Raw genomic sequence first — 15944 nt, 5'->3', positions numbered from 1 at the left:
TATTTTGTTTTCTTCAGATTAAACTGTAATCAGGGAAAATAGTCTATAGACTGCTTAGACCTTTCAGAATCTTTAATAAGTTATTTGCTTTTGTGTTTTACATCCTTTTACCTTTTTTTTTCCCCTCCAAAGTAACATTTCCAAGTGAACATACAAAGTATCCTTCTTTTCCAGGAAACCAAGAGTATTATTATGTACAAACTACTAGGTGTAAGATAGGCTACAGGATATATTGTACAACATGAGGAATAGAGCCAATATTTTGTAATAACTGCAAATGGAGTATAACCTTTAAAAATTGTATTTTAAAAAAAGGCTTGGTAGTTTATTTAATGAGGATTATTATATGTCCCTGACCAAAGGCTGCTTAATGTATAAATGAAATGGTTCCTATAGCACCTTACTTCAGATTACTTTACTATTCAAAGGTATCCAGAAGGGGATAAAAGAACAAATAACAGTTTGAATCTTTATATGACATTTTCCGACTGAAGCTCGGTGTTTCCTTGGTGGCTTTGTTTGTATCTGATGAGATAAAGTAAAATATTGCAATCAGCTTATACTCTTACTGGATATACATATAATGACCTTATAGACAGTTGTCTGCCTGCATTCCTCTTTTTAGAATCCTGGAAGCCTGCTGATACTGAAGGCAAGAAGCAGTATAACAGGGAGTTTTTGCTGGATTTCCAGTTCATGCCAGCATGTATTCAGAAACCAGAGGGCCTGCCTCCCATCAGTGATGTGGTTCTTGACAAGGTAAGCTGAGCACTCAGAGAAAGCTATGTCTTTTTGGTGGGAACTGTTTTTAACTATCAGTGCAAATATGTGAAGTGTGAGCAATTCTTAGAAATTGTTAGACCAAATGGCATTTGAATTAAATGTTTAATTAAGCATTGTTGGGTTTTGGGTTTATTATAGATTACAGTAACTGTGGGGTTTGTCTCATATTTGAGGGGTAAAGTTTTAAAATTTATTGTCAGCTTATTATGGCTGTTTCCTAGTGATGTGGTAGAAACCGTGTGTGTTGGGCTAATATACCTATCTTTCCCCACTGTTCTAAAGCCTCAATAGGGAATTAGAATGGTATTAAGGTTAGGTCAGAAACCTAGGAAAGTATTTGGCAGATCAAACTTAAGTGGGAGTTAACGTAATTCAAATAGTGTATAACTCAATATTTCCCTAAGAGATACTTAATAGGAGGATTAGTCTTTAACCTGTGCAAATAAATAGGCACCCTTTCGCTTTACATCTGTTCTTAATGGTGCATACAGAAAATTAGTCCAGTCAGTGTTTATTTCATCTGTTTATTAAATTAAAAAATGTAAAGTCAGGTGTATATCTGCCCAAATAATTTCATGTAAATCAATGATGAACCAGTTCTGGTGACTAAGCTCTCATTTTATAGAGGAACTGTTAATCCCTAATTAAAGTGTAGACGGTAACTTTGTTACAGAATGAGATCCAGTTCTTATTGGGATTTCCAGCAGCTGCCTTTCCAGACCTTATTTATATTATTTTATTCTGTTATAGCAACAGATCTTTTTATTTCTCTTGCTGAGTCCTCTCTGTTAGGTACTAACATGAGGACAGTTGAATGATTGGTGGTACTAATTTGAAACTACTTCAATACCTCAGAGGGCAAGTTTTGTTATTCCCACTGAATTAGATTATCATCTTAGAAGATATTCCTTCCTGTCTTCCTGCTTTATCTGTTTCTGACTTTGGCCAACCATGAGTTGATTTCTCACTGAGCTACTTAGCTTTGCTGAGTCTATAGTCACATTTTATGCCTATACAAAGCCAGATAGCTCCGATTAACATGGCAGACAAAGTGAGATTTTAACTGAGTCATCATAGGGAATTCCCTGGCAGTCCAGTGGTTAGGACTCGGCACTTTCACTGCCAGGGCCCAGGTTCAATCCCTGGTCAGGGAACTAAGATCCCGCAATGGGCACAGCACAACCAAAAAAAAGAAAAAAAGAAAGAAAATTAAATGAGTCATCATATGTGAAACTTATCTCCTTTTGAGATTTGTTGTCCCCTCAGAATACATCCTTTACTAACCATAAGTCAACAGCATCAAAACCAAAAGGAGCAATATCAGGTTTCTTAGAGGCAAGTGCTTTGATGATCCTGGAAAAAGATTCCAAACTTTGGCCCTAGTTCATAAGTTCTCAAAATAGCTTGTCTTGTGCCATTCTACTGGTCCTAAGTGTCTAGTGAACCAATCCACTGATTGTCTAGCCTCCCCTTGGGAATTGTAGGCCTAATCATTCCCAAGGAACCAAAAAACCATTGTTGACCAAGGGCTCTGTGGCTAGCCCTGGAGAATCTATCAGGATTCAGTTCGGACTCCCACTGGCTCAAAAAGCCAGTGCTTGTCTTTTCAGCTGACATAACTTTTCAGTCTAAGTTTTTATCTTCGTGGCACTGAATGCTCTGGAACTTGTGTTAAGCTTTCCTTTGTTTCTTTGTGCAGATCAACCAACCCAAATTGCCAATGCGAACTCTGGATCCTCGGATTTTACCTCGAGGACCAGACTTTACTCCAGCCTTTGCAGATTTTGGAAGGCAAGCCCCTGGTGGAAGAGGTGTACCTGTAAGTGCAAGTTCCCTACAACCCAGTTAGTTAGAAACTGTTGTAGACTTCGTGTCATCTTGTCTGACGGCAAGAGAGCAAGCAGCTTTTATTCCTCGATTCTTCTAACCAAGAAGAAGAAGTAAAAGAGGCGAAGACTATCCTTTCCATACTAATATTAAAACAAATAAAGAGTACACTTGAGTCGTTTTTACTTGAAAGAAGCGGGTCTGCATTAATTTGGTCTCGATTTTTTTTTTTCATATTTTTGCAGTTGAAAAGACCTGCAAATGGGTTAAAAATAGAGCCAACCTTGAATAGGATTCCTGTTCTGTCTTGAGGTGTCTCTGATGACATTCAGCTAATGGTCATTTCTTTGTCTTTGTTTCTACAGATTTGCAAAGTGCAGAGCAGGCATGGATTGCCAATTCTGGAACAGAGCAAAGCCCTAACTTGCACTCCACTGGAGATGTCTCACCCAACCCTGAAGAGCCTGCCTCTAAGGGTGTGCTGAATCTTTAAAAAAAAAACCAGTAGTCTGTGGTGTTATATTTTCTGTTTTGCTCTTCTCATTTACTGTAGGTTGTGAAGTCAAAATATGAAAAAATGATGTGTACAAAAGAGTGCAGTTGGTAAACTGCACATTGCCTTTACACCCCCATTGGCAGGCTATTCAGCGGTGGAAGTGGCATCACCGATGGAGTTATGCTGGGGCACTGCACTGTGCAGAATTTGGCAGGCTCTGCCTACTCCATGCTTTGTAGACTTACAGAAAGCATGGGGTAAAGTTGCCAGTGATGTGAATACCTCTTTTTCCTAAGTTGGAATGGCATAGAGAACACTTAATCTGAAGTTCTGAAGGAGCTTGGGGTTTGATGTACATTTGTGGATCACCCTGTTTATACTACTTTATTTTATGTTTGTAAAAATATTTTTATATAAGGTGACATTTTTTATTTCCCCATCACCTTTTTATTTCGGGAATGGCAACTTTTGAAACCTGCTTTGAAATAAGACTACACTGTCTGAAAACAAATGACACTTGGTAGACATTTGAATTATTTGCCTGCAGCCAAACACTGATTGAAAATACTTGAAGGTCTACACCGTGTTGGAGGCTTTATACAGTAAAACCTACAGAAAATCTTAATTTGAAGCATACTTTTTATTGAGCATCACCATCTTAAAGACCTCTGTGTGTATAATATTCTGTTCTCACACAGGTTTGAAATTTAATGTTTATCTTATTTCTCTAAATACCAAATTAAAATTTTCTCTAAATTTTTGAATTTCCACACTAGAGAGTCTTAGAAAGCAGCTTTCTAGAAACCATTTTATACCTTGTTTTTCAGCATTATTTCCCTTGTTGGTGGGTTAAATTTATATTTGCTAACGTTTGTTTTAGTTTTGGTTTTGCTTTATATCTTTGTTTTGCCAAACATTTGAAATAATGTTGATGCCATTTTGATTATTCCCTGGTTAATATCTGTGGTTATCATGTTGCTCAATTTTGTTCATATGTTAGTCACAGAAGATATGAATTCCGGCATCTCCTCTTCCCGTGTATACTGTCACTTTTCATTTTCAGCTTGCTATTGTCTAATAATCAGGTATAGCATAAAGGAAATACTATGAATTAAGAATAACTATATCTCTCTGAAAATACTGAAATTAGAAAAGGAGTTTTAAAAGTAACTATCACAATATATGTTTGCCCAATAATTTATGTGCCTGCATATATCAGATAAATGGGTTATTTGGTGCAAAGTAATGTGACAGGAAATGAGCCATTATCAATAATTTGTAGTGTCTCCAAAAAAATGTGCTTTGTTTAATTCACTTTCTTTGCATAGCTTTGTCATGTGCCACAAGCTAATTTTTAAGTGGAATTATTTTGATTAATCAGGGTAATATTAATATGTTAAGTCTTAATGCAAGTAATTATTCTTCCAACATCTCCCATAGCAGACAAACATTCCCCATGTAATTTGTCCATCTTACCTTGGTATATTGGTGAAGATAAAGATAGGAATTTTAAAGGATATGTATTATACATATCCTTTATATTATATATAATATAAAGGAACAATCAATAATGCTGCTTGGAAAAAACCAGCAGCCCTGCTCTTCATAGTTTCTGGTTCCATACAGCTTCCAAATTGGCTTATAAATAATTACCATGCAAAGATGTTAATATCTACTAGGTATGCTTCTTAGAATAGCTTAATTTTCCAGGACTCCTGGTATAAACTTTCCTGCAGCAGACTTGTTATAAAATATTTTTAATGTGTAGCAATTGTTTTAGCGTCATATACAGTTACATGCAATTTTTAAACATAAAGGTAGGTCTTTTGATGGGCAGTTAAGTGTATATCTGTTGGAAGCACCCAGGCAGTATCATCCCTCTAGTTTTTTAAAAATCAAATCACTTGGCTATTGTGGTGTTAATTTTAATAGTAATCTGTTGGCAGACATCACAGAAAGTGTCCCAGAAGAAATGTATTGAGAAAGGGGCTGTGGACCTAGACTAGTAACTCATGTTCATTTTAACTAACTTTGAGATTCACTGAGCTGTTATAAAAATCCTAGGTGCAAAGAGGTTTCCTAAGCTCATATCATCCTTCCCTCTCTCTTAAAGGGACCCTTGGTTATCTCTCTTTAAAAAATGCTAGAATGAATATTGGTCCTATTTTCTTTGGTTATCCAGGTAAGCAGAAGAGTTTGAGTTTATAGTCTCTGAGTGAGATAGGAGCAATGTATATTAAATTCTACAGCAGAGATGTGTATAGTTTCTTATTTAATACATTTAAGAAAAAGAATGGGTAAAAAATTTTAAATTTTTTAGCTCACCTGAAAAAAGTTGTGGCTCACTAGTTAGCCTCAAATTTTGACACTTCATTTTAGTTTTGACATTTGTGGACCCTGCACACATTATACCTCAAAGTTCCTCTTCTAGTCATCAGTCAGGATTGTCCTTCAAGCAAAGAAAACAGGCTTTATTTCTTTGTATATATTCCATAGCCCTCAGCACAGGATCCTAGATTTTGTTTGTATTTAGTAAATAAGTCATTCATTACATATGGTGCAACTTTTGAAAGATACTGTAAATCTGGCAATTTATATTAAGTTTTTCACACACACACAAAGGACACGAAATGTTTAAAGGTAATTATACCAGTCTATATATCACTTTTTTAAAAGTTTCTATTTTTCCTTTGCTATTGATGATAATACCTGATATTGTACCTAGTTTTTAAGGTCCTTTTACATGCCTTATTGTATCCTGTGATCCTCGTAATAACCTGTAGGTAAGATAAGCATTTAATATGTGAGAAAGTTTAAGTTCAACAAAGTTGAGACTTGCTCACAGTAACTTTGCTCATAAGTAGCAGAATTGTATTCAAGAGTCCACAATTCTTTTGTCTTCTAATCTGCCTGTTTTGTCCACTTCACCAGACAGTGAATCATTCTCAGAGTGTAAACATTCTCAGAGTATAAACATAAGAATGTTAGAGATTAATTAATCAAGGATGTTAAGCATTTATAAGAATAGTAATCTGTTGAGGACTCAGTATACTTAGGTAAATATTTGTGAACAGTATCTATCTTAGTTTTATCCAGAGATGCAGATAAAGTTAAATTTATCTTGGAAGGTTGCACATGGATTATAATTTCAGTTTTTTAATCCTAGACTAACAGTTTATATTATCTTTTCAAAACTTTTTTTTCCTTTGAAACACTGTTGTTATCTGTTTAGTAATATTTCTCACATCTCTATGCTGCTCATTTGAAATTCACTCATATTACTCATATTACCTGTCTTGGTGCAGGTAAAGAGTTGTAGTGTAAATCATATTTACTTTTTAGAAATCTCAAACATTCATTGGTGTTTGCAGTATTTTTTTGGAAGTGGACGTTTTCTAACTTTATTCAAACATGATTAAAATTATATCCACAGATTATACTATGGCTCTTACATGATTTTGACATAATTACCTTTTATTACACCCACCAGTCTTTGTTCTTGACAAATTTTTATGTGCAGATGCATTGATTAAATGTCTTGTGATCTTTGAATTTTATCCAAACATTGAAAAAGATAGCAACCCACATGAATTAACACTAGAATATATCCTGAGTTATAAGAACCAGAAAATACATGGTTTACTACCTTTTCTTAACAGAATTCTTTTGCCTGAGCTACCATATCAAGGTTTCAGTACTGTCTGGTTTAGCAGCTGTTCCCTGTTGGTACTTTTCTAGTATGATGATCCTCTTTAGTTCTCTCTCAGTTACACCATGCGTGGTACCTCTGGGTTTATTTGACCTCAGCTTTTTCATGTTTATGAAATAGTCTTAAGCTCATATCATCAGTACCAAGTCTTTAGCTGGATGTATTTGACAAGATTGCTGTGTATTGTCCAGAAATTCTAAGTTTTGATCCTGATACATCCTTGATACTGCTATTTCTAATTAGGGCAGATGGTAAAGGGTAAGGGAATAATTAATTCTGAGATAAGTCAGAAGCTTATCAAAGGCCTCAGACCCTGTCTCTTAGAATGTGTCTTTATATATAAAGCATGACCTTTAAATTTCTACTTAAAGGGTAGTGTTGGGACATTAAGTGAGATATGGTTCTGGTCTATATGTCTTGTGTGAAGTTTTTTTTTTCTTTCCTCTTGAAACCTAATTGCAATATTTACTCATCGTTTAGAGAAGGACATGTTAGAGAAAGTAAAGGCTGTCAATATGCTACAGACCTGGGAGGAGCAGAACTTATTATCAACCCAAATATTTAATCGTGAAAAAGTATTTCCAAGCATTTAGAGTAGCAACTATTATGAATATTTTAATACACAGAATATAACTTTTAACTTACCATTGCTCTTACAGTAACAATTTTTAATTTGATGACCGGCATGACATGCTAGCATATATTGGTTTTAACAGAATGAGTATAGTGGGACTCTAGAAGGAACAAAGAGCTGACAAAGAAAGGAAGACATTTTTTTCAGAGAGCAATTTAGTTGGATTTCATTAATAATAGAAGGAAGACTTGTGTTAGTATTTCTGACCCAGCAAACTTTGAGGGATCCATTAAGATCTGCAGTCAGGCTGGGTGTCTATGCTGTAGATAATTTTCATGGTAAGGGTGTATTTGCATTTCACATGAAGTTTAGAGGCCCAGTTTTTGAAGCAGATTTGTAACTGTGATGATTTCTGCCTGTGAATTTTTGTAATTGTTCAAGTGACCAGTCCCAAGTCACATAACTAGTTAAAAAAAAAAAAAGATGCTTCAGTTAAGGGTAATCTTTTTTGTTAGGAATAACAGCTTTATCAAACATAATTTTCCATCACTTTAGTTATCTCATTTAGGATTTCATGGTCAAAAATTGTAGTGGTGGTATAAATTACAGTGATGGTGTTCTAAGACATACCCCTCCAAAAAAAAGATCACATCTAAATTGAATACCTAGTACCCATCTTTGCATCCAGAAGTGTTTGGTGTGTTCATCAGTCCTGACTTGAGCAGCACAGCAGAGACAGTAAATTTTAAGTACTCTGTGTCGATATTATAAAAAATATTCTTGTCCTAGTTGTTGAATGTTGGACCACGGAGATCTCAACCTGGACAACGAAGAGAACCCAGAAAGATCATCACAGTCTCTGTAAAAGAAGACGTGCACCTGAAAAAGGCAGAGAACGCCTGGAAGCCCAGCCAAAAACGAGACAGCCAAGCTGAGGATCCTGAAAACATTAAAACCCAGGTGAGAACAGAAGCACACTCTAACACTGTTTTGGAATTATAATGATATTGTTTTTTTTTTGTTTTTTTTTTTCTTTTTGCGGTATGCGGGCCTCTCACTGTTGTGGCCTCTCCCGTTGCGGAGCACAGGCTCCGGACGCGCAGGCCCAGCGTCCATGGCTCACGGGCCCAGCCGCTCCGCGGCATATGGGATCCCCCCAGACCGGGGCACGAACCCGTATCCCCTGCATCGGCAGGCGGACTCTCAACCACTGCGCCACCAGGGAGGCCCCTATAATGATATTGTTTTAATTTGTCTTTTTGCCCTGTTATTATATGTAGAGATTTTAGTTTAAGATTTTTTCTGATTTTTTTCATATTACAAGCATTATTCTAAAAGCTATCATAGATGCCAGCCACCTACTGTTTTCTCTTGAAATTGCATTCTGTGTGCTTTTCAAAACGGACACTATATTTAGAGGGCTCATATATCATAGAATTCTGTCATTCAGGTTTAGATCAATATTTGCTTTTCTTAAAAATGTGTTTTTAGATTCTCAGTCATTACCCTGTGCTAGTCTAGTTAGTATATTGCTTTATGTTTCATTTCTAATAAGTTAGAATTTAGAAACCCATCTTCTTCATAGTCCTTTGTAATAAAATTAAAGTCTGTGCATCTTTCTGTACATATCCTGCCCTCAGAACTCCTTAGAGTAAATTAAATGAATTCCTTTAATCCACACAAAATTATTTTTGTGTGTCAAATTATACAAAGTCTCTATTCGTCTTTTGCTGTATGCACAATGCCAGTTCCTATCCCTGGGTTACCTCTGTTATATCCTTTGGATGTTTTTTTAATTTAATTTTATTTTTATTTTTACGGTACGCGGGCCTCTCACTGTTGTGGCCTCTCCCATTGCGGGGCACAGGCTCCGGACGCGCAGGCTCAGCGGCCATGGCTCACGGGCCCAGCCTCTCCGCGGCATGTGGGATCCTCCCGGACTGGGGCACGAACCCGTATCCCCTGCATCGGCAGGCGGACTCTCAACCACTGCGCCACCAGGGAAGCCCCTGGATGTTTTGATACTAATTAAGATACTAATTAAGATGCTAATATAATGTATCTCATAGGGCATTGTGAAGATTAAATGAAGCAGTATAAAGCACGTGGCAGGTTCCTGGAGCCCAGTTACGTACTTAGTGTGATACTGTTCCTGGGAAAGAGATGTGCCTTACAAATCCCGATTTTGATTGAGCACACACAGAGCCTCATACATAGTAGATACTCAATAAATACTTGTTAAACAATATGCTAACCAGCAAAGTTGTTCATACAAAGTCAGGACCAAGATGAACTGATCCAACACAAAGCCATGTTGTCCAACCTTAATTGGCTGCTTGCCTTTGTTCATCTTTCTAGCAGTTGCCCCAGACATTTGTCCCTAAGTACATCCTTCTCCAGACTCACTAAAATCAAGTACCTACTCTTTCCTCCATTTCTTCTCAATGTATCTCAACCTTTTTTTTTTTTTTAAAAGCATCTTCTACATCCCTCCCTCCAGTCCCTCTGAGAATTACTTAATGAATAGGGACCTAAAAGGTTTACAAAGATAGTTAAAATTCCTGCTAAATCTTTATCATTGAAGATGAAAAGATCTTGTTTTAGTATTTAAGGCACTTGTATTAGTGCCGTATTTCATTAGATTCTTACAACACCTATGAAGGAAGGAATAGATACTGTCTCTTTTTTCTTCTTCCTAGAAGAAACAAGCTTTAAGAGATTGTTACAGTGTTGTAGTTACCGAATAGTCCGTTTGTTGTGATTTGTAATCTGCCTCTTTACTCTGTAACAGAATTCTCCCCATGATTTTTTAAAAAAATTTTTATTGAAGTATAGTTGATTTACAATGTTGTGTTAGTTTCTAGTATACAGCAAAATGACTCAGATATGTGTGTGTATATGTATATCATACGTATATTCTTTTTCATATTCTTTTCCATTATGGTTTATTATAGGATATTGAATATAGTTCCCTGTGCTATACAGTAGGACCTTGTGGTTTATCTATTTTATATGTAGTAGTGTGTATCTGCTAATTCCAAACTCTAATTTATCCCTCCCCCACCCCCTTTCCCCTTTTGTAACCATAAATTTGTTTTCTATGTCTGTGAGTCTGTTTCTGTTTTGTAGATAAGTGCATTTGTGTCATATTTTAGATTCTACATCATATAAGTGATATCATATGGCATTTGTCTTTCTCTTTCTGACTTACTTCACTTAGTATGATAATCTCTAGGTCCATCCATGTTGCTGCAAATGACATTATTTCATTCTTTTTTATGGCTGAGTAGTATTCCATCATATATATATATATCTATATATAGATATATATATATATATCACATCTTCTTTATCCATTCATCTGTCGATGGACATTTAGGTTGTTTCCATATCTTGGCTATTGTAAATAATGCTGCTATGAACATTGGGGGTGCATGTATCTTTTCCAATTATAGTTTTGTCTGGATATATGCCCAGGAGTGGAATTGCTGGATCATAAGGCTATTCTGTTTTTAGTATTTTAAGGAACCTCCATACTGTTCTCCATAGTGGCTGTACCAGTTTACATTCCCAGCAACAGTGTAGGAGGGTTCCCTTTTCTCCACACCCTCTCCAGCATTTGTTACTTGTAGACTTTTTAGTGATGGCTATTCTGACCAAGTTCTCTCCATTATTAATTTCAGAAACAGAAGAATAATTATACTGACTTTGAGATGTCATTAATTAGCTAAGTTTTCTTCAGTGAATAGATAAAGCAAATACAGTGCAGGATTAATAGACTTCTTTTTCAGGGCCAATACAACCTCCTTTTTCTTGACACTTTTTCTTCTTAATACAGAACATCTTTGCTTCATTCCCTCTCTTTCTTGTGTTTTTATTCTTCTCCTCTGCACAGGTATACCCCATGTTGACCTGTTGCTCCTGCTACCTGTTATTCTATTTCTTCCCTTTTGTCAAAACAACAGTTTTATTGTTGCCTCCACTTCCAGAAAACTCATTCACCCTGACTTTTGTTCCTACCACTGTATTTATAACAACATTATGGATGACCACCAATGCCCTTATTTTTCCTGTATCATAAGATTTAATCTTTTCCTTGAAACATTTCTAGGAAATCATTGCTAATGACGTGTCTAGACTACTTCCACATACATACACTGCTGTTGTGGTTCCACTGCTGGGGTTCCCTGCTTCATCTTTCTTCTCTTGATATAGTATTCCCACTGCTGCTGCCTGACTCATGTACCTGAGAGGCTGATTTTTATCTCTTCACTCTAGCTTTTAATCTATCATTTAAGTCCTATCATTTTCTCTCCCAACTAGTGCACACTAGTCCTCTGATATGTTTTGGTTTTTTAAAATATTTATTTACTTATTATTTATTTGGTTGTGCTGGGTCTTAGTTGTGGCAGTCGGGCTCCTTAGTTGTGGCATGCAAACTCTTAGTTGCAGCATGCATGTGGGATCTAGTTCCCTGACCAGGGATCGAACCTGGGGCCCCTGCGTTAGGAGCACAGAGTCTTAACCACTGCACCAGCAGGGAAGTCCCTAGTCCTCTGATCTTTCCTTGTTTTCTATTCCTGAAATAGAAGAGCCTCAGTAACAATTCCTTCCTAAAATATTTTCCCCTTCCTAAAATGTCTTCTCCCCCTTTTTTTCATTTAGCCAGCTTTTTCTGCCCTTCATAATCTGGCCCTATTCTCATTTCCTTCTAAAGGTATTTCCTGACTAACCCATTGCCTCTGACCTCTCTTGTACCTAAATGACTCACTTCTCTGGCTTCTAATCAATTTCGTGCTTTGCTCTATCATTTCTCTTGTAACTTTCTTGTCTTTGCAGCTAAATTTTAATGGTTTTGATTACTGTGCCTTATGCTTCATTTGTACTTAATAAAGAATTTTGAGAGCATCAAATAGATATTCAGTTATAATGAATAAATGATTTTCAGTCAATTTTTTTTTTTTTTTTTTTTGCGGTACGCGGGCCTCTCACCGCTGTGGCCCCTCCCGCTGCAGAGCACAGGCTCAGGACGCGCAGGCCCAGCGGCCATGGCTCACGGGCCCAGGCGCTCCGCGGCATGTGGGATCCTCCCAGACCGGGGCATGAACCCGTGTCCCCTGCATCGGCAGGCGGACTCTCAACCACTGTGCCACCAGGGAAGCCCTGTTGTTTTTTGATGCTGGAGATTTCCTTCTTTTTTTAATTGAGGTATAAATTGACATAGAACATTATATTAGTTTCAGGTGTACAACATGATGATTCAATATTTGTATAAATATTGCAAAATGATCACCACAATTAGTCTAATTAACATGCATCATCATGCAGAATTACAACATTTTTTTTCTTGTGATAAGAACTTTTCAAATATGCAGCACAGTATTATTTTTTTCTTGTTTTTTTTTTTTTTTTTTTTTTTTTTTTTTGCTGTACGCGGGCCTCTCACTGCTGTGGCCTCTCCCATTGCGGAGCACAGGCTCCGCGGCCATGGCTCGCGGGCCCAGCCGCTCCGCGGCATGTGGGATCTTCCGGGATCGGGGCACGAACCCGCGTCCCCTGCATCGGCAGGCGGACTCTCAACCACTGCGCCACCAGGGAAGCCCCTTTTCTTGTTTTTTTAATTTTTATTGGAGTATAGGTGATTTACAATGTTGTGTTAGTTTCAGGTGTACAGCAAAGTGAATCGGTTATATGTATACGTATATCCACTCTTTTTTAGATTCTTTTTCCATATAGGTCATTACAGAGTATTAAGTAGAGTTCCCTGTGCTGTACAGTAGTTCCTTATTAGTTATCTGTTTTATATATAATACTGTGTATATGTTAATCCCAATCTCCCAATTTATCCCTCCCTCCCCTTCCCCCCTGATAACCATAAATTTGTTTTCTACATCTGTGACCCTGTTTCTGTTTTGTAAATAAGTTCATTTGTACCTTTTTTTTTAGATTCCACATATAAGCCATATCATAGGATATTTGCAACACAGTATTTTTTTAAATAAATTTATTTATTTTTGGCTGTGATGGGTCTTCACTGCTGTGTGAGAGCTTTTTCTGGTTGCAGCAAACGGTGGCTGCTCTTCATTGCAGTGCACAGGTTCCTCATTGCGGTGGCTTCTCTTGTTGCAGAGCATGGGCTCTAGGCTGCAGGCTTCAGTAGTTGTGGCACGTGGGCTCAGTAGTTGTGGCGCACAGGTGTAGTTGCTTTGTGGCATGTGGGATCTTCCCGGACCAGAGATCGACCCCATGTGCCCTGCGCTGGCAGGTGGATTCTTAGGCACTTTGTCACCAGGGAAGTCCTGCAACAGAGTATTACGAACTGTAGTCGGTCACTTGCTGTACGTTACTTCAATAAATGACCTTTTTATTACCCTGTTTTTATAAGCTTAAATTATCTTCTGATATATTTGAAGATCTGAAGGCTGGGTTTTGTTTTTATTTTATTTTGTTTTTATGTAAAGCACAAATTAAAGATTTAGACCTAAATGATACTGTCTCAATTGATATAGGCAATTTAGAGAAGTGCAGTGACTCCCCCATCTCTAATAAACTTGAAAAAAATTTTTCTTTATAAAAGTGATACTGACTCATTGCTTAAAAAGTTGATAGTATAATTTTTTTTCAATGTATTTACTATCTTCTGCCTAGAGAAAACTATTGACATAGGGGTACATATTCTAAAAATCCTTGTATTCAGATATATAGGGATCAAACAAAACATTTTATAGGCCTTTTCAGGTTATTATATCATGATTTCATAGATTTTTACAACTTCATATTTTTACTGAGGTGTGATTTACATTTAGTAAAATTTACTTTTTTGTGTATAGTTTTATAATTGTTGACACACACACACAGTCATATAACTACCACCACAATCAAGATACAGAACAATTCCATCAGCCCCCTGAAATTTTCATGTACTGCTTTGTATTCATCCTCTCCCGCCCATGCTCACCTCTGGCAGTCAGCCATGTGTTTGTCCCTATAATGTTGCCTTTTCCAGAATGTCATTTAAATGGAATCATTCGGAAAAAAGCTTCTTTTACTCAGCATATGCATTTGATATTCATCCATAATATTACGTGTATTATTAGGTTATTCTTTTTTATTACTGGATCCATTCACAGGGTAAACAGTTTCCAGGTTTTAGCAGTTATGAATAAAATTGCTATAAACATTCACATATAAGAGTTGTGTGAACATATGTTTTTGTTTCTTTGGGGTAGATTCCTAGCTATGGAATCAGTGAGTTGTGTGCTAAACATAGGTTTAAGTTTATTAGAAAATACTAAACTGTTTTCCAGGATGTTACTGGCAAGGCATGAGAGTTTCAATAATTCAGTCTTCACCAACACTTACTATTTTCTGCTCTGTAAATTTTAACCATTCTAATGGATGTGTTATAATATCTCATTGTAGTTTTAATTTGCATTTCTCAAATGACAAATATGTTGAATAAGCACATCTTTTCATGTGCTTCTTTGCCACTTGTGTTATCTTCTTTGGTAAAATTTTGTTTATATCTTTTGGCCTGTTTCATTGGTTGGTGTGCTGTCTTATCACTGAGTTTTGAGAGGTTTTTTTTTTTTTTTAACTCTGCATATAAATCCTTTATCAAATGTGTATTTTGCAAAAATTTTCTCCCAGTCTGTGGTTTGTCTTTTCATTCTCTTAATAGTGTCTTTTGCCAAGTAGAAGTTTTTAACTCAGATGATGCTCAATTTGTCAGTGTTTTCATTCATACTTTGTGCTTTTGCATACAAAAATAGAAATGCATACATTGTGCTTTGCATACAAGAATAGAAAGCTTTGTCCTGTGTTCTGTTCTACAAGTTTTTAGTTTTGGGTTTCACATTTTGGTCTGTGATCCAGTTTTAGTTAATTTTTGTGTTATATGCAAGGTGTGAATCAAGATTCTTTTTTTTTTTTTTGCTTATGGATATTCAGTTGTTCCAGCACCATTTGTTGAAAAGACTATCCTTTCTCCATTGAATTTCCTTTGTACCTTTGTTGAAAATCAATTCATCACATATGTATGAATCTGTTTCTAGGCTTTTCATTCTGTTCCAGTGACCTGTTGTGTCTGTCCTCTGGCCAGTATCACACTGTCTATGCATAGTAGTTTCATGTATATAGTAAATATTGAAATTAGGTTGTAGGAGTCTTCCACATTTTGTTATTTTTCAAAATTGTTAAGCTATTCTAGTTTTTTGTTTTTCCATTTAAATTCTAGAATCAGCTTCTTGATTTCTACTCCCCCCCCCAAAAAAAAACCCTACTAGGATTTTTATTTTGGTTGTGTTAAATCTGTAGGTCTCTTCAGAGAAAACTGGCAACTTAACAATAATGAGTCTTCTAATACATGAACATGATATAGATCTCTATGTATTTTGGTCCTCCTTGATTTCTTTCATCAGTGACTTGTACGTTTCATCACACAACTCCTATGAATATTTTGATAATTCTTATCTAAGTACTTCATGGTTTTGGTGCTGTTATAGATTGTACTTTTTAAAAATGTAATTTCTAGTTGTTTGTTGCTAATACATAAA

General features: G+C 36.3%; 1 protein-coding gene and 1 non-coding gene across 13 annotated transcripts in view; one reads left to right on the top strand and one right to left on the bottom strand.

Annotated features, from left to right (window-relative positions):
* The window catches only part of EIF4G3 (eukaryotic translation initiation factor 4 gamma 3), a 390751-nt gene that overhangs the window by 301914 nt on the left and 72893 nt on the right, over nucleotides 1–15944 (top strand). For 8 of the 12 annotated variants that reach the window (XM_060089107.1, XM_060089099.1, XM_060089106.1 and 5 more), the window contains 4 exons: nucleotides 626–759; nucleotides 2483–2602; nucleotides 2976–3086; nucleotides 8179–8349. In XM_060089107.1, the coding sequence (XP_059945090.1) occupies nucleotides 626–759; nucleotides 2483–2602; nucleotides 2976–3086; nucleotides 8179–8349 (536 nt within the window). The remainder of the gene's footprint in view (nucleotides 1–625; nucleotides 760–2482; nucleotides 2603–2975; nucleotides 3087–8178; nucleotides 8350–15944) is intronic. The other 4 variants (XM_060089108.1, XM_060089104.1, XM_060089102.1 and 1 more) reach the window with 1 other exon arrangement.
* Nucleotides 11860–11932, bottom strand: TRNAR-CCU (transfer RNA arginine (anticodon CCU)). Its single transcript has one exon. It is a non-coding gene; the product is annotated as a tRNA-Arg (tRNA).

Source organism: Mesoplodon densirostris, chromosome 2 (genome assembly GCF_025265405.1).
Source record: "Mesoplodon densirostris isolate mMesDen1 chromosome 2, mMesDen1 primary haplotype, whole genome shotgun sequence".
Lineage (NCBI taxonomy): Eukaryota > Metazoa > Chordata > Mammalia > Artiodactyla > Ziphiidae > Mesoplodon > Mesoplodon densirostris.
This window is presented reverse-complemented; position numbering and strand designations above follow the sequence as displayed.